The sequence below is a fragment of the Lepidochelys kempii genome, chromosome 4 (assembly GCF_965140285.1).
Source record: "Lepidochelys kempii isolate rLepKem1 chromosome 4, rLepKem1.hap1, whole genome shotgun sequence".
Classification (NCBI taxonomy): domain Eukaryota; kingdom Metazoa; phylum Chordata; order Testudines; family Cheloniidae; genus Lepidochelys; species Lepidochelys kempii.
The window spans coordinates 106,290,087-106,313,656 of NC_136383.1; the positions used below are offsets into that span (position 1 = coordinate 106,290,087).

The 23,570-nt window shown below is 40.9% G+C and overlaps 1 protein-coding gene across 2 annotated transcripts; it reads right to left on the reverse strand.

The window, feature by feature from the left end:
- Positions 1 to 1,860: 1,860 nt before the first annotated feature.
- Positions 1,861 to 21,603, reverse strand: ZCCHC4 (zinc finger CCHC-type containing 4). Of its 2 annotated transcripts, XM_073342365.2 has the most exons (13): positions 21,417 to 21,602; positions 20,816 to 20,934; positions 19,328 to 19,410; positions 18,184 to 18,459; positions 15,327 to 15,407; positions 14,949 to 15,021; positions 11,626 to 11,776; positions 11,016 to 11,116; positions 7,542 to 7,663; positions 7,245 to 7,320; positions 6,647 to 6,698; positions 5,655 to 5,799; positions 1,861 to 2,927 (listed from the first exon to the last, which is right to left on the reverse strand). In XM_073342365.2, the coding sequence occupies exons 1-13, from the start codon at positions 21,553 to 21,555 to the stop codon at positions 2,786 to 2,788; spliced, it is 1,560 nt and encodes a 519-aa protein (XP_073198466.1). In that variant the 5' UTR covers positions 21,556 to 21,602; the 3' UTR covers positions 1,861 to 2,785. The 2 variants fall into 2 exon arrangements, with proteins under 2 accessions (XP_073198466.1, XP_073198468.1); XM_073342367.1 differs by lacking the exon at positions 6,647 to 6,698 and having other exon boundaries at positions 2,837 to 2,927; positions 21,417 to 21,603.
- Positions 21,604 to 23,570: the final 1,967 nt, after the last annotated feature.

The window sequence follows — 23,570 nt, forward strand, 5'->3', positions numbered from 1 at the left end:
TGGCTCTGCAGTCACATCCGCCAACTCCTTTAGCACTCTTGGATGCAATGCATCCGGCCCTATGGACTTGTGCTCGTCCAGCTTTTCTAAATAGTCCCGAATCACTTCTTTCTCCACAGAGGGCTGGTCACCTTCTCCCCATGCTGTGCTGCTCGGTGCAGTAGTCTGGGAGCTGACCTTGTTCGTGAAGACAGAGACAAAAAAAGCATTGAGTATATTAGCTTTTTCCACATCCTCTGTCACTAGGTTGCCTCCCTCATTCAGTAAGGGGCCCACACTTTCCTTGACTTTCTTCTTGTTGCTAACATACCTGAAGAAACCCTTCTTGTCACTCTTAACATCTCTTGCTAGCTGCAACTCCAAGTGTGATTTGGCCTTCCTGATTTCACTCCTGCAAGCCCGAGCAATATTTTTATACTCATCCCTGGTCATTTGTCCAATCTTCCACTTCTTGTAAGCTTCTTTTTTGTATTTAAGAGCAACAAGGATTTCACTGTTAAGCCAAGCTGGTTGCCTGCCATATTTACTATTCTTTCTACACATCAGGATGGTTTGTCCCTGTAACCTCAATAAGGATTCTTTAAAATACAGCCAGCTCTCCTGGACTCCTTTCCCCCTCATGTTATTCTCCCAGGGGATCTTGTCCATCAGTTCCCTAAGGGAGTCAAAGTCTGCTTTTCTGAAGTCCAGGGTCTGTATTCTGCTGCTCTCCTTTCTTCCTTGTGTTAGGATCCTGAACTCGACCATTTCATGGTCACTGCCTCCCAGATTCCCATCCACTTTTGCTTCCCCTACTAATTCTTCCCTGTTTGTGAGCAGCAGGTCAAGAAGAGCTCTGCCCCTAGTTGGTTCCTCCAGCACTTGCACCAGGAAATTGTCCCCTACACTTTCCAAAAACTTCCTGGATTGCCTGTGCACCATTGTATTGCTCTCCCAGCAGATATCAGGGTGATTGAAGTCTCCCATGAGAACCAGGTCCTGCGATCTAGTAACTTCTGCGAGTTGCCAGAAGAAAGCCTCGTCAACCTCATGCCCCTGGTCCGGTGGTCTATAGTAGACTCCCACCACGACATCACCCTTGTTGCTCACACTTCTAAACTTAATCTAGAGACTCTCAGGTTTTTCTGCAGTTTCAGACTTGAGCTCTGAGCAGTCATACTGCTCTCTTACATACAGTGCAACTAGATAATACTTAGTCCTGCCATGAGTGCAGGGGACTGGACTAGATATCCTCTCGAGGTCCCTTCCAGTCCAACAATTCTACGACACTTTAAGCTTTATATATCAACTTGAAAAAGTAACTACCTTTCCAACCCCTCTACGCCCAATCATTTTCCACATCAGAAAACGTTTGAATAAATAATGTTATTTGGAAACACAGAAACAGAACAGACAATTCAGAACACCATATGATTTAGTATTTTTTAGTCCTGCAGAACCAACACAGCTCTGGGCAAGTAAAATTCATTTTTCTTCTTTGCACATCAACAGATTTATTATAATTGCAGATATTTTGCAGATAATTGCAGATAAATTGAGCATATATGCTATGAAATTTAGTGAGCTTTAAAAAGTTACACAAATTATGACTGCGTTTTCTATATCCCTCTCATCTTCTCTTTCAATCACTGTGGTCAAGAAACAGAGCAAGATGACTGGGGTCTGAAATTAGCAGAGGAACTCCTGTTGCAAGATTTCATAAACCTGACAAATTATCCCTGCGGAAGATTTTGTTTTGCACACCTTAGCACAATGAAATTGTGTATTGGCAGATGGGAGAAGATAGACAGTGAAAAAATTGTCAATGACATCTTTGATATTTAATACTAAGTAGAAAATCAATTTCTTGAATCAAACAAGTACAGTTATAAAAAGAGTTTATTTCCACTGCATTTCTCATTTCATTTTCCTCTGAATTTGTTATATTCATGTCTAGCACAGAATCAAGAATAATTTGTATGAGTTTCCTTGAACTGCAGACTCATCACCACTAGTAAATGAGGTTACACATTTAAGTTTAGCTATTTTTAAAAATCCCTGATTTAAAAATATTATAACAAGGGGCACTTGTCTAGGAATTGTTTTGGGGAAGTTCTATAGCACAGGCTATAGCGGTCAGGCTAGAAGATCACAATGGTCCCTCACCTTAGAATCTATAAATCTATTGTTAAGTTTATCACTAAAATCCTAAAAATATTGTAACAGCTGGAGAACATCCTCTGAATTTTTGTTGTCTACAATGTGTCCACTGTGGCTAAAATTTAAAAACTACATACATCTATAGTTATCTAGAAATTATAAAGCACTGGTCTCCATTACTGCGGGTGAGACAATCAACATACCACAAGATAAATAACAAAAGGATGACTTGATATCTGTTAGACAGATGGCCACATTGGACGGCGTTGAGAGAGTAAGATTTGGGTGAAAATGTTTGTAAAAAAGGATGAAAATGTATGTGTTATTGTATAAAGGTCAATACCAAGATAACTGAAAGCTATTAAAATCCCTGTCCCTTTAACTTAAATCATCCTGTGTAATATTATTCCACTTTTTATTTTAGCACAGACATGGTTTACAATGTATATACACCGATTTCTATTTTGCATTTGAAAATGTACACAAATTGAAAGAGCAGCTTGTATAGCAGTTTTGTCCTACTGCCAATTACAAGTAGTAATTTTTAATTCAACCAGATTTTATCTGAAAGATCATATTAAACATTTACAGAAAATGGAAGCAAAAGTTGGCTGTAAAATCATTCACAGTTTTAGGTAACTGGAGATTAACAGGCAAGAGTGTTTTTGTTTTTCTTTTTCTTGTTCTTTATTTTTTTCCTTGAGAATGTAGCATGCTTCACATATGATCTTTTAACGATATCCATTTTTATCTTCTTGTTCTTTTTTAGCCTGTGATTTCTGTCAGCTCTGGAAAAAAAAAAGATAGACAAACCCATTACTACATGCTATCAAAGTACAGGGAATTATACATTGTCGTATACAAATACATAAATACAAGTTAAAAGACTGGACTGTTCATGAGCAAAAACTCAGAAGTATTATCACAAAAACAGCTATTAAAAGGAACATTTGCTTTGAAATTGGATTTGTGAGAGTCTAATTAATCTCCCCAGGGATAAGTTTATCCACTTTAACTTGAACACTGACACAGGATCACATTTATTTTGCACTATATATATATATATATATATATATATATATATATATATATATAAATCTTTACTCAGTCGTATAATTTTAGATCCAAATGCTTATAAACATTTAAAAGTGTGTGTGTGTGTGTGTGTGTGTGTATATAATCACAGATCAAATATAAAACATGGCAATTGTTGACACTGCATGTTCAATACTGAACTTCTCTGCTCACTTTACTATTGAAAAAAGTACACAATGTTTAACAAACATAATAATCTGCACAGAATACAGGAATGAAAACCTAAATAATTAACAAGTGGATTCTTTTCCATCTGTCATGGGCATCCAACATGCTATCAACTAAAAACTACACAATCTTTGTACTAACAATTGCATACATTTGCAGGTGTTTACATTAACTAGCAAAGGAAGCCCATGTTAATCCAACAATTCAATGCACTAGAAACATGTGGAGAATAATAATAAACAGTGGTCTGTAAGAAATACAGTATTTCAATAAGATATAGGTCTTTGATCTCACCAAAACCTGCCGGCATGCAAAGTTTCATGGAAAAGCAAGGTCACACTTATTTTCATGTAGATTTTACTTCTTTGAGGAAAAATATTTTTGGAAAAAATTATGAATGAGGATTTCCCCTACATTTTGGCTATATATTATCCATAATTAGAATGATTGGAAAACAGAAATGTTCAGCTAAGCCTTGCATTGATATTAGATAGCAAATTACACCTGAGCTGATGTAGTATGGACACAAAACGCTAATATAGTTTTTGGACTGTATATACAGAGGCATCTACTCATAGAGCCACAATTTCTGCCATCTCACCTATAAAAAGGAAAGGTTAAAACACTACATCATCCACTAATAAGTGCACATGCCTTACTAAACTTCAGTAACTGCATGATCTTATTATGGTCATCTTGGTTGCTCTGCTTTGGACAAAAAATAATGGATTTAAACTCAAAAAACTAAAACCTTACAGTAATTGTGGTTCTTAGAGCGGGACCCATGTGGACAAAACATCTCTAGGTGAATAGGAACCCCATGTCCACAAAATCACTCTTTTGGCCAACTGATGACCATGGAACCATCCAATGAGAGTCCCTCACTCAAATGCATAAAAGCAACACAGTCCCAACTGCTATTCAGTTCCTTCTTACCACCCCTGACAGTAAGATGGAACGCAAGTGTCCTTGTAGCTCTATCTCAGGGGTTCTCAAACTGGGGGTCAGGACCCCTCAGGGGGTCGCAAGCTGTCAGCCTCCACCCCAAGCCCTGCTTTGACTCCAGCATTTATAATGGTGTTAAATATACAAAAACGCGTTTTTTAATTTATAAGGGGGCGGGGAGGTTCGTACTCAGAGGCTTGCTACGTGAAAGGGGTCACCAGTACAAAAGTTTGAGAACCACTTCTGTATCTTCTCTTATTGTTTAGTTCTACCTAGTGTTAGTTATTTAGTAGCTAGTTAAGCTTGTTGACAAATTAAAATCTTTCCCCCCATTTTTAATAGTTACCTTGGTGTTAAGGCAGTGACTATGACTGAGTCTAAGTTTCCAGACTTAGAAACTTGTCTGGTCTGTGAGGCCATTCAATAATGGACATATTAAAGTGCCTTTATTACCTTAGAGAGGGGTATGTGCCTGGAATATGCTCAACATGCAGATCTTTTTTCAAAACACACCCACGAAAGGCCAAACACATCTATTTAAAATTGTTTTCATTAGAGTGCTTCAAGTGAGAGACTCTGAAGCGCTCTAGAAAGAAGCTCCTGTCTCTTTTAAAGTCACATCTACACGTTAGCTGGGGGTGCGAGTCCCAGCTTGAGGAGACATATGCTAACTCTGATCACGCTAGCACACTAAAAATAAAATGAAGCTGAGGCACTGTGAGCAGCTAGATGTGCCAAGTACTTGCCTAGCACCTCCAATGGGCATATATTTTTAGCACACTAGCTCAATCAGAGTTAGTGCAAGTATGTCTCCTTGAGCTGGGAATTATACCCTCATGTTAAAGTGTAGACAGCTAAGTCTGGCTCAGCCAATCATGGGTCTCCTAAGCTTCTTTAAAACCCGGCACTTTATCAAAACAGGCAGAGTCTCTCTCAAATTCCCCACAAAAGTTAAATAGATTGAGTGAGGGGCTCAAGGACAGGGTGCATGTGCAGTCCCAATGGACACTGTTGGCCAAAATATGACCCCAAATCCATGAGGCAATCCATGTGGACAAACACTTGAAGTAGTCGTATCTCCTTTTTATAGACAAAGCTGAAACAGAGATTAAATGACTTGGCCAAAGTCACAAAGGATGCAGGCAGCAAACAGCATGTGAAATGAAAAAACTCTCAGAACTTCCTCAATTTATTCATTATCACAGACAATTTGAGGTTACTGAACAACTGTTTCCCTACTTCTATCAAATCATTTTCATGAAATAATAGTCACGTCCCACAATTGAGAGGTGCAGTGTCAAACTTACTTGCCAGCTCTTTCAGTCACAGAAAGATTAGGACAGGTGCTGCGTTTGTGACCTGCTCCACTACAAATAAAGCAGACAGCTTTAGCACTCTCACAAGTGTGACCTTGAAGAGCACAGCGATTGCAAGTGTTGCAGTGAATCCAAGCTGAAAAATAACAGGGATTTATGATTTTGAAAAGACTCACAAAAATATATTAAAATTGAAACATGATTCTAACATCAAGAAGTTTACAGATTGCTTGCAATTTAAAAAGGTATTTTAAGGTTTACGTTTAGTTTCTATTTCACCAGCCATTTTTTTGTTTTCACTAAATGTGCTGGGAGAAAAGAAAAAAGGAACTAGGGACTTCCCCATTAATTCATTGCTTTTCTTTTAGTAAATCCAATAAATTGATAAAACTGTTCTGATGTAGTAGTACTATAGTACTAAGTACTATAGTACTAAGCTCATCACAGGGATGACAGTCTTAATCTTGGAAATATGATACAGTAGTTAAAGTAACCAAGAAGCTTTGGCTCTGAATTGATAAACTAGTCCTATGTATGCACAGACAGCTCCAAATGAGAGTTGCTGAGCTGCTTTCATGTATCTGAAATGATAAAACACCTGGCAGGGAGAGGGGACTAGGTTAAGAACCATTTATATATGTTTATAGAATTCAGCTGAGAAATCTATGTAAGAATTTTTTCATGATTCTACAATATACAGGAATCAGACTATTTAAGTTCTTCTATAACTAATACAGAAGGAATCTACTGTGCCTTGATTCAACAACAAAAATGTTTTTGTGCAGCTGAAATCCACTCAGACAAGCTGAATTTTGGGGGCTGTCTATGGAAGTTGGTTTTTTTGGTTTGGTATTTTTGCAAGGAATCATTGTGTCTTTTATAGTTTACTATTTTCATTTCTAGTTTTTGTTTTGACTTCTTTGGACTATAACTTATATAGTAAATGTACTTGTATTACTTAGAAAAATATTTTCTGTACTTACAGGGCTTTACGCATTTTTTGCAAAGAAAGCAATGTTTCCATCGCCTTCCATCCTATGAAATAGATTTTGTAAGTAATTTGTTAATTTTAAACACAAATATTTTCAAACATTACTAATGAAATATGTACTATAATTTTAAACTGTACTGTACTCCCAGTCTTCCTGGCATACATCACTGAAATATTTCAAAAATATGGCACATGCATGTACATAGTTGGCATATACAGATACCCTGAAAACACAGATCTTGAGCATCCTTTGGCAGCTGTTAGCAGAACTGATGTGCCTTAAAGGATAGCATATTTTTCCACCTTTCCAAACACAGGAAAAATGGTACATGGAAGCATGCTTTTGATTAATGGGGTCATGAGGGTGAAGGGCAAATGTGTAAACTTCTGGTGTCCTCCTTCCAACCCAAAATCAATCAGAAAAAGGAGACAGAAAATCCCACAGGACCTGATCAATAGCCCAAATCAACAGAAAGCCTCCCATATCCCACGAAAGATATACTGTCAATATCAGGATGGGTTTATAACAAAAGTATGCAAATACATCACTTTACAAGTGCTAAAATTCCTTTCCAGAAAGAGGGACTTACTTTTGATGTACATGAATTGCAGATCTCACAGTGCTGGTTCCCTGAACTAACATATCGCTGACACACAGAGCAAAACCTGAAACAAGCAGTTACAAAAGTATTGGTCTGCTGTTTGCTCAGAGAACCTTATCAATGGATCAACTCAACAAAAAGTTGCACAAGGAATGCAAATTTAGTTTGGTAAATTTAAAATCTCACTATCAAGCTATGGAATAATCAATTTGTTTTTTGTTTTTTTTAAAATACTGGCTGGAGTCACTTGCGCATACACTGTAAGCAAATCCGTTTATACTTTACCTGTAACCCTCTTCCACAGGAAGTACTATCATACTTGGGGAAATGTTGGTGAAAATACGAACAGGAGACTGTTTACGGCCTGTCTTTCCATGTTTATAAAGTGCATGATTATCATAGTCTACCTAGAAAATGAAGGCATAGGAAGAACAAATTAATTAAAAAAACCTCTAAACTTCCTCCCAAGTACTATGCTAAAAAGTGACAATGGCATTTAGCATGTTTACTCCCTTTCTACACCCTCCAAGAGGTTCATGTTTCTATGAGTTAGACTCCATCCCCAGTGCAAACAAAATAGCAAAATTAAATTATAAACTCTAGAGCAGATATTAGGTCATCATTATTAATTAGTGTGATTAGACTACTGGGGGTGACTCAGGGTTCCTATCACTTAACCTAGTGCATCTTCCCTTTTTATTACACTTTTGCGCTGGGTAAGGTTATTTTACAGTTGCTGCGGAGGAAAGAGATATATCTCCTTTGTTAAAATAATCCATTACTTAAATGAAAACTGCATCCAGTTTGCTCAGCCTGGCAGCATGAAAGTTCACAGGCTAAAAAGCATTTCTCATCCCACATAAAAAAGTTTTAATTACAATTACTATTTCTGAGCCTAGTGCTGGAAACTGGTACCTTGCTGTAGAAACTGTCACCTTGGACACTACCAAAATTACAGAGCCAAAAATGTAAACCTGTTTCCAATATAAACATATACAGCGTTTAAAAATATTCCCTTCTTTCCTCAGGCCATTGAACTGAAGTTAAGACAGGTTGGAAACTATTTACTATTGCTTGTCTTGGGCTCTCAGCAGTCAGTGTCAGAATTTCACAATAATAGACCGCAATCACGCATCAGACTTTCACAAGAGATGAAGCTCAGAATGAATTTTTCTATCTTAAAAACGTGCTGCATGGTTTATTTAAATAAGCATTTCCCCAAACCACCATGTCATAACTCAATGCAGAAGCAAACACCAGCCCTTGTTACTAGGAAACTGGCTTAATTGAATAAGTAAGGCGAGTTCTACCTTCCTAGCTTTAATTGTATGTATCAGTAGTGTCATGTACTCAGATGATATAGTGATGAGTACAATAGAAATGTAATATTGTTAGGACACCCAAGTCATTTTACACAATGGTATAAAAAACGGATACGCATAGTTCACCAATTTTAGTACAGAATATAAAAACATTTGTTTCACAAGGAAAGATGTTTTGTATGGATGTCTGTTAGAAATATATTAACACAATTGACCTCACAGATACAAATCCTTTGATATAGTACAACACTCAAACAATTTTACAAATTACATCTATCCACTCATGGAGCCAAAACCATTTCATTGCTTTATCCCTGACGCTTCGAACAAGCATTTGCAAAAAGAATGTTTGCAGTGGTATACAGATCCCATTTCTAGCCCTGATGGGTTGTGAGAAACAGACCTTCAGCTTTTCATTGGTCCAGGATTTAAAGTTATAAAACTTCACTGGCCCAATGGGTAAGAGAAATTCCACGTTTAGGAAAAGAAAACTGTTTGGGTCTTATTTATTTAAGAGAGCTGTTTGAGTAACTCAAAGAGCTTGTCTACAAAGGGATATTCAGGGTAAGTATACACTTAAAGTGCTGCATTCATGCAGCTGCACTGATGGAGTTGAGCCACTGTAGACACCAAATAGTCTCGGGGAGGTGGATTAACTAAGCTGATGGGAAAGCTCTCTCACATTGACTTAGGGAAGGGGTGGGCAAACTACAGCCTGGGGGCTACATCCGGCCCTCCAGACATTTTAATCTAGCCCTCGAGCTCCTGCTGGTGAGCAGGGTCCGGGGCTTGTCCCGCTCTGGCACTCCAGCCAGGGATCGGGGTCAGGGGTTTGCTCTGCTCCACACGGCTCCTGGAAGTAGCAGCTTGTCCCCCCTCTGGCTCCTACATGTAGGGGCAGCCAGGGGGCTCCACACGCTGCTCCCGCCCCAAGCATGGCTCCCGCAGCTCCCATTGGCTGGGAACCGCAGCCAATGGGCACTGCAGGGGCGGCACCTGCGGATGGGACAGTGCACAGAGCCGCTTGGCCATGCCTCTGCGAGGAGCCAGAGGGAGGACATGCTGCTGCTTCCAGGAGCTGCTTGAGGTAAGAGCTGCCCAGAGCCTGCACCCCTGCCCCAGCCTTGATCCCCCCCTCACCCTCCAAACCCCTTGGTCCCAGCCTGGAGCACCCTCCTGCACCCCCAACCCCTCATCCCCAGCCCAACTCCAGAGCCTGCACTCCCAGCTGGACCCTGCACCCCAACCCCCTGCCCCAGCCCGGAGTCCCCTCCCACACCCTGAACTCCTCATTTCTGGCTCCACACCAGAGCCTTCACCCCCTCCCACACCCCAATCCCCAATTTTGTGAATGTTTATGGCCCGCCATACAATTTACATACCTAGATGTGGCCCTTGGGCCAAAAAGTTTGCCCACCCCTTCACTAAGTCAACAGCACAGTTAATCTACCTCTCTGAGAAGCAGTAGCTATGTTGGCGGAAAAAGCTCTCCCACACAGCACTGTCTACACGGGGGGAGGGGTGTGTGTGTTAGGTGGGTATAACTATGTTGCTCAAGAGTGTGGATTTTTCCACACCCCCGAGTGACACAGTTATACTAATAGAGGTCTGTAGTGTAGATCAGCCCATAGAAATATTAATCCAAATTAACTAAAGGTGGGAATTTAAAATGGAGTAGCTATACTGCATTAAATCCCTGTGCGGACACACTCATTCAGAATTAAAGCAGCCATATTCACTTTGGAAATTAAGTAAATTAAACCGAATTAAGGCCACTTTAATTCTAAATGAGAATGTCCACACAGAGGTTTAATGCAGTTTAACTAATCCACTTTAAATTCAGACCGTATGGCTGGTTTATGCTGAAAACTTACATCTCTCAAGGATCTGAAAAATCCACCTTTGAGAAACATAGCTGGGTTGATGGAAGAATTGTTCTGTTGACCTAGCTAACATTTCTTGGGGAGGTGGATTAACTACAGTGACAGGAGAACCTGGCCCATCACTTTAATGAGTGTCTACGCTGAAGTCCTGCAATGGTGCTGCTGTAGCATTTTAAATATAAACATACCCTTAGTTAATGATTAACTTTCCTGAATGACCCCATGTGGGCAAGCCCAAAGCTTTGTTATATTAAAAGCATCTCAAGTGAGAAGGATTAGTGGATAGCGGGCTGCTGAAGTGTCAAAGGAGCTTGATGAAGGCATCACAGTGCTCCACAGTTTATCTGAGAGATCACCAATATAAATGTGGAATATATGTATCAGGTTAAGAAATAACTTGACAGATGTGGTGTTTGCTCTGCTGCACAGTAAGGCATGAAGTTGAAGACAAATTGCCTTTTGCACAGAAGTATTTTGATTATCTACAGTCCAGCCCATTTTAATTTCTAATATATGTAGGGTAAATTAAGAGCATTAATTAGATTTGGTCATACCTGGTAATCCATCATACTGAAGCTTGGGAAAAACTCAAGAATGCGAGACTCAAAGAAGTATGGAAATATCCAAAAAATGGGCAACTCTTTGCTACTGTGATCTAATAATAAAAAGATTCAGATATATTTTTTGTTAAATAAGGAAAGCAGAATGAACTGCATGAAAATGTACTAATATTTATGCACCCAAAGCAGTTGTGTGTGTGAGAATAGCTCAAACGGAACCAATTCCGTTAAGAGGGCAGAATGTTAGCCAGACCACTATGGGTAGTTAGCTTCCACCTGGACAACAACCAAGGACAGGTGTAAGTGACATTGATTTAATGTCTTATCCACAAAACAAACATAGAAGAAATTAAAAAAAGAAAAGAAAATGAAACTTTGTATAAAGAAAGTGATTTGTTGCAATGTCAAGACATTAGTCAAGAGCACCTCAACCATTAGTTAAAACATACATTTAAATTTAGCATATTGGTCTTACATCTTTAGAAACTAGAATGAAAATTTGTGTGCATCAACTCAAGAGTCAGGTACCATTTTAAACAGTAGTTTATTATTACGGGGTGATGAAGTTATTAACTCCATCATCTTATTTGCTTGTAACACATACCTTCCTCTTGAATCTCTCTCCATGTTGCAATCAGCTTTTTGAAACTAAAAGCCAAGGGCTCCACCAAACCTCCAAATGGGGGGTCAGTCACCAATATGACTCCTTCACCTTTCTCTTGATGCAAGAATTTTCTACAGATTTCATGTGCAGCCTGCAGGAGATATAGGTTACTTTCCAGAAAATGAGCTCAAAAAGTTTAAGGACAGCATTGGGCATTATTAAAAAATGTGTTTTTTATAAGTGTGCAGTTTCCTTTTAGAAGTCTGAAAATGTGTATTGCATTTTAATTTTTTTTAGTGAATTTAGTGTTTGTAAAAACTGATAGATTAACAACACTGAAAATGAGTCCTTTATATTTCATAGGCTAGATATAGTAAGGATAGCAACAGCTCGAGCTTCCTAACACTGCCCTTCTTATTGGGTCCTAACCCTGACCTGGAGAGATGGAGGCTGCTAGGAGCGAGAGAGTAGCTCAATCTCAATGCCAATTCAATATCTGCTCTTTTCCCTTGGCTGGCAATTAGTGCAAATTATGAATGCAGATGGAGAATAGCTACCCCACTAGGAATTAGGATAAATTCACCAGTTCATTCCATATCATTACCAAATCTATTACTTTTCAGAAACCAACATTCCATTTTGGAGCTGGATTTCCACTGATAGCCTTTCACATCTAGATTAGTATTCTACTAACATCTGTTAGGATATAGATATTCAGGTCTGTCTGTAAAGGCCTATACTCTAAGAATTTAGGTGTATTCTTATCAGTTGGCTAGTTCTAGAGGTATAAAATAAAGAATCAAAATCACTGTCTGCTGGTGTAAGGGCCTTCTCTTACTGTGACAGTCTGAGGCCCTGTTCTTAGCTAAGGCCTTTGGCTAAGCAGCAGAGGCAGCCATAAACAGGGAAGTGAATGGTCACATCCTCACATTCCAAACTAGTCACATTGAAATAAGGTGCTATTGGGCTGTTAGGAATACAATCCTGTCCTGATAGTTCCTATCACTTCCAGAGAAAGGGAAGCACCTAGAAAATGTAAAAGGAAACTTAGTTTGATAGCATCCTGTCTGGCAAGAACTCACTTATCAATAGCTGGGATGTGAAATCCTCACTTCTGTATTGTCTTGTCATTATAGTTCCCACTTTGCTATTGTTTGTCTGTATAATCTCTGTCTGGTTCTGTGATTGTTCCTGTCTGCTGTATAATTAATTTTGCTGGGTGTAAACTAATTAAGGTGGTGGGATATAATTGGTTACATAATCATGTTACGATATGTTAGGATTGGTTAGTTAAATTTCAGGAAAATGATTGGTTAAGGTATAGCTAAGCAGAACTCAAGTTTTACTATATAATCTGTAGTCAATGAGGAAGGGTGTGGGAGATGGGAACAGGGAATGGGGGAAAGGAAATTGCAATCATGTTTTGCTAAAGGGGGAAATGGGAACAGGGAATGGGAGTAAGGAAGTTGAAATCATGTTTGGCTAAGGGTAGGAATGGGAACAGGGACACAGGTGTAAGGCTCTGTGGTGTCAGAGCTGGGAAGGAGGATACTAAGGAAGGAAACTAGAATCATGCTTGCTGGAAGTTCACCCCAATAAACATCAAATTGTTTGCACCTTTGGACTTCGGGTATTGTTGCTCTCTGTTCATGCGAGAAGGACCAGGGAAGTAAGTGGGTGAAGGAATAAGCCCCCTAACAACATCCTACACAATCATGTACTGTTCCTTCCCCTATGAACCATGTCCAACTCTGTCTGGTGGAGGGGGTGGGGGGAAATCTTTATAACAACTTCTATTCATAAAAGTGCAGTGGTTCGATAGCCTCAAATAATTTATTATACTATTATGTATACACTTCTATAGTGCCAATCATTTGAGACTTCCCATAAGTTAAAAAATTAAACTACAATGGGGTGTAACTATCCCTAATTCACTTTTTTTTCCTTTTTCTTTTTTTTTTAAAGTGAGACACAGTAATACTTTAATAGAATGATAAAGGATTGGATTTGAACCAAGAAGGCAAGGAAAGTTTATTATGGGCCTGAAACCTCAAATAGCTAGTTTCACTCATGAACGTTATTTTTCTTTATTATTTTTGAGTCAACGTTAAAAGCTATGGTTTATGATGCAAAAATATGAATCCTAAGTGAAACCAAACTAAAGGGCACTGCTACAGATATATTATTATAAACTGGTATCTACAATAACAATGGCTCCAGAGGAGACTAACATTTATTGTGTAAAATTACTTGGATGAAGGTATTGTCAGAAACAATCTCAAATTTGTAGGTTATATTACAGTATGGTTCCACTCTGGAAAGTGACTATAAATATGGCATTGTGGGGTTGCATGTTTCTTTTCAATGATTTCCAGACCCAAAGTGATCAGTATACCAGTAAAAAGATGTTTTTGCTAACTGTCAACATTACATATTTGTCCTCATTTCAGACAGTCAAGCTGAGATATTTCGATCTTGAACACTTGTAGTAAATCCTGCCCTCAGTGGACCAGTGTAACCCCACGGTCTTCAGTGGGACTTCAATAATAAATTCTACTAGTGATTCACAAGTGGGAAGCTTGTTCCCTCTTCACTGTGTTGGATCTGCAAGACTAACTGGAGTAAAAAGCAGTAGCCAGCAGATAGGATTCTGAAGACACAAAGGGAGTAATCTGCTGAGAAGGGTGGGGCCTTTTTTTCTCCAAGTCACTTCTCAGAGTGGATCCTCACTTCAAGCTAGTATAAACAGAAAAATAAGATACAGCAGAACTTGATCACTGAGTACACCAGCTAACAGAGCGCCAACTACTAACGATCTGGGATTGAGGAGGAAATTTTCCTGTGGATGGATTATTGTCCATTATAGGACTTCTGACACCCTCCTCTGAAGGATCTGGCTTTGGCCACTGTCAAGACAAGATACTGGACTAATGGGCCACCATTCTAATCCAGCATATTCCTAACTCTGCTGCATTCCTCAATATTGTCCATTTGAGATGCTTTCTTTCTTATGTAAGAAAATAACTTGTACTGAAACTCTCTCTCTTTAATACAAAATAACTAAAAAGTATTTAAAGTAAAAGTAACTAAAAATATTTAAGTAGCACTAGTTAAAATAGGCAGTGATGTCCTTGGATATAATGGTATAAGTTACTGAAGAAATTGACACTGCTATTCTTTGATCTAAAGTAGAGTTTGCTGGGCATTACATTATGGTAACTATTTTATAATATGTTTGACCATATCGGTAATATGGACAAAGTTCTACATGAACAACATACACAGCTTTGAGAAAACATTCAGGGAATTTGACTGGCCCTTACCTCTCCACCAAAGAAATAATGGTTAAACATATTATAGTGGCAGAAGTCTTCCTCTGTATAAAACTGTGAATACCTGTAAAATAAGTTTTGAATGTAATAGAAAACATAAATTCCTGTATGTTAGTAACAAGATTTAGGGTGAAAACTTGTGAGCACAGGGCCATGACTGGTTAATTACAAAATATCTTGACAGGCTGAGTGCAGAGGACAAGTACTTATATTGGCCAATCATTGAGCTAGTTGGAAAACAAGTATACCACATGGATCCTGGCTAGGGGAAAAAAAGAACAGATGGCAAAAATTAAAAATGAAATAAACCACACAGAAAAAATAGTTTGTATATGTTCCCCATACAGACAGACACTTAACAAAACCTACCTGAAATCAATATCTAGCAGAAGGCTTTTAACACTGGACTCCTGTTCTCGTGATGCTTTTAATCGGATCAACTCATGAAGCCTGAGGTAATTAAAGCAAAGCAGTTTAACGTATCATATCATGAGTGCTTCAGAAAATAGTTAACTAGACAAAGAATGACCAATAGTTTTCCAAAGAAAACAGCTTATTTTTCAGATGAAATCACACTGAAATCTCCCAAATTCAAGTTATCAATCTTTCAGTTTCACTACTATTTAAAGTTAGAAAAAAACATCCCATTACCTGAAACACGATATTAGAGATTATAAAGCAGTGGAGATTGTTGAGCCCAACAGAATTCTCAATACTTTTTTTTTTTTTTTTTTAAATAAAGAGAGGCTTCTTGTGTCAAGGAGAAATCCAGTGCACTTCAGTGCCACTACCATGGAAGACAGCAAAATTCTACTTTCTAATGAAAGAAGACTGTTGGTACTTCACTATAATATTTATAAGGCCTTCCCTTCCTGTATCTTCATAAGATCTTCATGAGCTGCTTTGGCAATACCAAGTACCTCAAACCAGAGCTCATGAAGGCACTTTAATATCACATACAGAGGGAGAGAACCCTTCTGCTAGATACTGAATCACGTAAGAAAAAGGACTAAGCAAATTAGGTCTTGTCTATACTACAAAATTAGGTCGATTTTATAGAAGTCAATTTTTAGAAACCAATTTTATACAGTTGACTGCGTATGTCCATACTAAGCACATTAAGTGGGCAGAGTGCTTCCTCACTACTCGTGGCTAGCATCAACTTACAGAGCGGTGCACTTTGGGTAGCTATCCCACAGTCTCCACTGCCCATTGGAATTCTGGGTTAAGCTCCCAATGCCTGATGGGGCAAAAAAATTGTCGCGGGCAGTTTTGGGTACATGTCGTCAGGCCCCCCCTCCCTCCTTCGCTCCCTCCGTGAAAGGAACGGCAGACAATCATTTCGTGCCTTTTTTCCTGGGTTACCCGTGAAGACGCCATACCATGGCAAACATGGAGCCCACTCAGCTCACCGTCACCGTACATCTCCCGGGTACTGCTGGCAGGTACTGCATTGCTACACAGCAGCAGCTCCTTGCCTTTGCGGCAGATGGTGCAGTAGGACTGATAGCCAACGTACATCTCCTGGGTGCTCCTGGCAGACCTCGGTGAGGTCGATCAGGGGCGCCTGGACATACATGGCTATCCTCCTCTTAGAGCACCGAATGGGAGTCAGAGACTCCAGGTCATTCTCTTCTTTAAGTTTTGTCTAATGGAGATTCAGTCCTGCCTGGAATATTATGTGAGCTGGAGGCCTCTCCCTCAGGCTGCTCTCCCAGCCAGCAGCACCGCGCGGTCGCACCTACCCCAGCCTACCCCTTGCTCCCATGGCTCATGAAGCCTGGACAGTAGTAAGAGACAGTTCAACTATAGGCTGAGCAAGTGCAGAATGGTGGTAGAATGTGCCTTTGGACATTTAAAAGCTCGTTGGTGCTGTTTGCTGACTAGGTCAGACTTCAGCGCAACCAATATTCCCATTGTTATTGCCGCTTGCTGTGTGCTCCATAATATCTGTGAGAGTAAGGGGGAAACGTTTATGGCAGAGTGGGAGGTTGAGGCGAATCGCCTCTCGTCCGATTTTGAGCAGCCAGACACCAGGGCAATTAGAAGAGCACAGCAAGGCGCGCTGCTGCACATCAGAGAGGCTTTGAAAACCAGTTTCATGACTGGTCAGGCTTCAGTGTGACAGCTGTGTTTCTCCTTGCTGCAAACTCACCCCCTTTGTTGATTTTAATTCCCTGTAAGACAACCACCCCCCCCATCTCGAAATAAAGTAATTATTGTTTTGAAACCATGTATTCTTTCTTTATTAATTAAAAAAAATATGAGATAACGGACAAGGTAGCCTTGGTGGGATGGGAGAGGAGGGAAGGACAAGGCCACATTGCTTATTGTAGCCACACTAAAAATCAAACTGTTTGAATGACAGCCTTCTGTTGCTTGGGCCATCCTCTGGAGTGGAGTGGCTGGGTGCCCGGAGCCTCCCTCTCCCCAGTTCTTGGGCGTCTGGGTGAGGAGGCTATGGAACATGGGGAGGAGGGTAGGTGGTTATAGAGTGGATGCAGCGGGGGTCTGTGCTCTTGTTGGCTTTCCTGCAACTCCAACAGATGCTTCATCGTGTCCGTTTGCTCCCCCATTAGCCTCAGCATCGCGTCCTGCCTCTGCTCTTCGTTCTCACTTAATTCTTTCCTGGCCTCTGCCACCGAATGCCTCCATGCATTAAGGTGTGCCCTATCAGTGCGGGAGGACTGCATGAGCTCGGAAAACGTCATCGTGAGTGTGGTTTTTTTGCCTTCTAATCTGCGATAACCTCACGGACGGAGATGATAGGGGGAGCATAGAAACATTCTACGCTCTACAGTTCTGGGGAGACTGCATGGTCACCTGTGCTCCTGAGTTCGCCACGCTGACCAAACAGGAAATGAAATTAAAAAGTTTCTGGGGGTTTTCCTGTGTACATGCTAGTGCACCAGAGTTCAAAGTACTGTCCAGAGCAGTCACAATGGAGCACTCTGGGATAGCTCCTGGAGGCCAATATCATCGATTTGCATCCGCACTACCCCAAATTCGACCCAGCAAGGTCGATTTTAGCGCTACTCCCCTCATCGGGGAGGAGTTCAGAAGTCAATTTTAAGAGCCCTTTAGGTCGACGGAACGGGGTTGGTTGTGTGGACGCAGTCATTTTTAAAATCGACCTAATGCAGCTAAATTCGACCTAACCTGTAGTGTAGACCAGGGCTTGGTAACAAGAATTTCTTGCAAGACATATTGATGCTCACTAACATACCTTGGTGTGCCAACACAAAGCACTCTTTTGAATCCTAGAGCAATAATAAGGTCCAGCAGAAACTGACAGCTTCTATCTGCAAACAAATACTGTGCATTTGTCTTCTTATTCTTCAGTGGACACAAAAGTTGACTGGGCCTTTGTAAATGGGCAATGGAGAGATCACTCAGTATTTGATGGCCAGAGTGTTTTCCCCACTCCATTGGCAATAGCAACTGCTGGCATTCTTGACAAAATTTCCTTTTTGATAATGGCAATAGACCAAACTGCTTAAACCTTCAAATACAAGATAAAATGAGGAACCAATTTTAGAAAACAAACTATTGAATGAAGGTATGAAATTAGTCCAAGTATTTTATAAAAGTTTAAACAATACAGTAGCACTATTTCAAAGGTACTGAACCTCAATCAATTAATGGTTAGGAAAAAAAAAATGTTCAACAGCATGCTTGGGAAAAGCCTTACTTGACAAGAAAAGGGTGTAGCATGGGGGCTAACTGTGTTGTGAATCTCAACAGAGATTGGTATACATAGAGAAGAGCCTATTCCTGCTACCAGCTAATCAGCTACTCCTTTAACTTAAGTGGTAGAAGCCTGTTCCTTTGGTGCTAAAGGTTCAAATGACCGTAGTAACTGAAGAAATTGGGCCCCCTCCAGACTTCTAACAGCAACACGGTCAGCAATACCCTTGGACTGGGGCAAAAACTTCTTCTACAAACTCTGGAGTAGGATGATAGCAAGACCTTTATGAAATATTCAGTAGTGTACATTTCTTTTGTGCTATCCAGCTCACTTAGTCGAGTAATTGGCTTTCATTTTTATATTATTTTCCAACTGCATTCACTACTTGATTTGAACTCCTACTACTGCTGACCTACATTATTTTTATTACCTTAGCACCCACGATGTGCTAGGCATTGTCCACTCATACAAAGATACAGTCCCTGCCCTGAAGAGATCACAATTTAAGGAAACTTTTCATGTAATTTTATCTTCATAGTTTATTGGTTCTTATTTTCCCAAATCTTGTCTGTAATTTTTCATATTTTTAATCAGCATAATGGAGGGATGATCAGTACATATGATGTACCTAAACTATCTACATGCTCATATTTAGTAATGAAAATGCACATAGTAACAATACCTTTCCACGTTCTGTCTGTGTGACAAAGAGGGTTGACAACTTCTATTAACTCCTTCTCGTGCTGAAAGTCTACCTTCTAACACCTGTAGATATAGAAAATGTAAACAAAGATGTGAAACTAACTATGCTATACGAAAAGTTCACACTTCTCTGTTGAAAAAAAAGTATGGATTCCCAGAAGACCTAACATTTCTATTTCAGCATCTGACTATCCCTGCAAAAGATCCTACTACTCAGAAGAATTCCCACAATCCCTGCAGAGATCATGGCAGCATTCAACATACTGGAAAGGTGATTCCCTGAAAAAATTCAAACAGCCTATGAAAGGATAGATTCCCTTCTTTTCATCCTTCTACAATAATAAAACCAGGAGTGGGAAATCAAAAATGTTCTGTTGCAGTGGAGTGAGAGAAGGATTTACCCACTGTTAAAGGATGCCACAGTCTTAAATGAGATTCTAATCCCCTTACGGAGTATAAACCTGGTCCTGCCACCGAGGACAATGAGAATTTTGCCATTGGCTTCAATAGGTGGAGGATCAAGGCCTTGTAGCTGTCCTGAAGGTATGACTGACCCTCCCCAAGTATTTTAAAAATATTTATTTTATTCCTATAAGAAATTCACACTTCCTGTCAGATTTTATTTAACCTTTTTAATGCAGCTGCAAAACATCTATAAAGAAGCGACAAAACTAGTTTATTTAAAGGACACAATGGAAGGCTGTGAAGTTTAATGGACTAGGAACCAAGGAACCTAAAGTATGTATAATTCCTGTATGGACACGTCTATCCACTGGCAACACCACTTCACTCCACACAATCCAGCGAATAGCCATCTCACACAGTTTTCAAGTTAGACAACTTTTCATCACTTCCAAACAGCTGGGTTTGAACAACAGACCAAATGGTGAAAGGCTTAAGAATCGGATTGATAAACGTCCATGCTAATATCATCCCCCAAGAAGTGAGTTTTAAGATCCAATTTGAATCATGCAGACATGTTGAGAATAGTATTGGAAAAAGAGATAAGTTACACACTCATGAATGTGAAGAAATGATAACACTAAGCCCAGTGGGAAGATACTGTGGCAAGCTATTCCCTCCGAGCTCCACCAATGCTCATCAATCCTAAGTTAACATTATTTTTAAATTGTCTGAGCAAAGACATACAAATCAGGAAAGGGTGCAAGGAACTGTATTGTGTTTTGTAATATTCACACAGAGTGACATTTAACCTCAGCTGTACTTCCTTTGAAAGCAAATCCTATTTGAAACTGGATCTCCAGAGCTGCAGGGATATTTCACCATTTAGCCCATTCTCTTTGTCCAACAGCTGGAACTTTAGAAATAGTAAATATTATTGCTTCTCAGATAAAAGAAATCTTCAGTTCAAATATATATATATATACACACACACACACATACATATACATATACACACACACAGGAAAAAAAAACATTAACCATATCTTAAATAGTATTTTCTTACCTTTTCATTTTCCCACTGAAAAAAATTGCAGTCTTTCCTATCTCTACATGCTGAACAAGCATAAAATCTTCTTCCCTCTTCTTTTCCTTGGCTAACCTTTACAAACAGAAGAGTAGGACCTAAAGAAGAAATGTGCTGAGATCAGTACCTTTAAAAGAAAAAAATGCAATTTTTGCATTTGCTACAACACCAGCTATAAGGGATTATAGAATTAGATTTGAGATATATCTATGGCCATCCCTCCCCGAACCTGCCTACGTCCCCTCTGCTACAACTCGCCCCCATTCTCTCCAGCCCCTTCCCGTCCCGAGTTCCCTCCCCATCAATCTCCGCTGGCCTCTGCTCCCCTCCAACCAGCCACCATTGTCCTCAGCCCCACCTTCCCTTCCCTTCCCCTCCCCTGACATCCCTCCCCCCGCTCCCCTCCTCCCCAGCCCTTTGGCTCCCCCCTGCTCCCCTCCAACCAGCCCCACCTTCCCTTCCCCTCCCCTGACATCCCTCCCCCCGCTCCCCTCCTCCCCAGCCCTTTGGCTCCCCCCTGCTCCCCTCCCGGGCTCCGTCCCACTGGCCGGGCTCAGGACAGCGCTACCCCGCGACTCACCGTGCGGGCAGCAAGGAGCGGGCCGGCCGGCCTCCTGCCCCAGCACCACCGCCACCCCCGAGCCCCGCAGAGTCCTCTCGCTTCCGGCCGCCGCATCCCCCATGTCAATCGCCAACCCCCGCTCCGCGGAAGCTGCCATGCCACCGTCCCGGCAGCCTCAGCGCCCGCCGCCAGCATCGGGTGGTGATGAGTCCTGCGGACGAGAGAACACCATGCAAACCCCACGCTGCGTGCGCCGGCTGCAGCGCCACCCCGTGGCCGGAGGAGCGCCCGCCCCAGCTGAGTAGCACCTGGGATTTGCAGCCCTAGTTAAATGACAAACATTAAGCGTTTTCCTCACTTCTGTCCCTCCCCTCGCCCCCATCCGCACAGAGAGCTGCGGCTGCACCTGCCCAGCCCAGGCCCCATTTTGAAATTTTATTCTCGCACATCTTTTAAAAACATGATCTCCTTGCTGGAGGTGGGGAGAGCTGAAGGAGTCCCATTAGCTCTGGGTTTTCTTGTTCTGCAGGAGCTGCGCCTTGGTTCTTGTCAAGGAAAACTTAGCACATGTGACTCCATTTTGGTTTGGGGCCCACCATTGTCCAAAAACAAGCACATCATGCACCAGGAGGCCTGTTCCCTAGCTACTGCATTCCTGTGAAAATCCTCCTCCTTGTCTCCAGCCTGCCTTGACTCCCAGTATCTGTTCTTTGTCAGTCCCTAAACTCCCTATCTCCTGGCCTTTGATGTGAGGTCTCCCATCCTTGGGGGGGGGGGGGGGGGGGAAGGGATAGCTCAGTGGTTTGAGCATTGGCCTGCTAAACCCAGGGTTGTGAGTTCAATCCTTGAGGGGGCCGTTTAGGGATCTGGAGCAAAAATTGGGGATTGGTCCTGCTTCAAGCAGGGGATTGGACTAGATGACCTCCTGAGGTCCCTTCCAACCCTAACCTTCTATGAATCTATGAATCCTGATAATAAAAGTTACTGATGCATGGCTTTAGGACCATGCTGTGTAATTAACATACTAGTTTAGCATGAGGAATGCACCAAGCAGGGATAGGTGGTAGATAAGAAAAGGGTTTGTTTATTGGCTAAGGTTTCCGCTGCACAAGGGCAACATGCTTTGCTAAAAAGTATATAACCTTTGTATAATCTGTATTCGGGGTCCCCTCCTGGTTAGCAGGGGGGCACTACGTTTCAGCATAATAAACTTAGTGTCTTTTGGGAACTCTGCAGTTGTGGACTTCGTTTATGTGCCTCAGCCTAGATTTGAACTGTGCATGACCTATCAGGTATAATTCGCAGCATTTGTCTGCGTTTCCTACCAGGTATAATTCGCAGCAGTTGTGTGCGTGTCCTCTCAGGTATAATTCGTAACATTCTCACAACTCTCATCATTTGCCACACTCAAAACAGGCTTTTCAAAAGTAGGGGAAGTCTACTCCTTAGACTGCAACAGGAACCATTTGAACTGGAACTGTATTTTAGTAGGTTTTATCCGATTTTTCTGTATCACTGCTCTTGAAGTGCGACATCCATATTTTCATGTGTTTATACTTTAAAAAGTTACCTTTTAAATTGATATTTTTCATACACATTGACTTACACAGACAGAAAGGGTGGTTTTGCACAGGTAGGCCTCACGGTGGGCCTACTCTGAAATTTGACTTCAGCACAGGAAAGTTTACGTGTGCAGCTGATCCCTTTGCACAAGCGTTGTTTTCCAATTTCAGTCACAAACAAGTTTTTACTGCTGTGGATGCCTATTTCACCTACAGAATCAATATAGCTGAGAGTGGATGAACTGCATTCTATTCCTTCTCAATCAAAATTCTTACTGAGTGCTCATTTATACAACCCCACTGAATATACGGGAGTTGCACAGATGTCACACAGAGCAGAATTTAGCCCCCACAACCTTTGTTACAAGTCATAGATATAAGAAAACCCAGCTGGTGTCTCAGGTGCCAGGTGGAGGTTATTCACTGTCAGATAAATATAGAAATCAGCTACCACAGAATGCCCTTCTGACGGTGACAGTGGCTTCTTTAAGTAGTACTGGTTCTGAAACTAGGGGGTGAAAAGCATCTCTCCCTGTGGTAAAAGTGCAGTCCTTGTGACTCCATAGGACCTCTGCTCCTTCTCAAATGTTACATACATATACACACACAC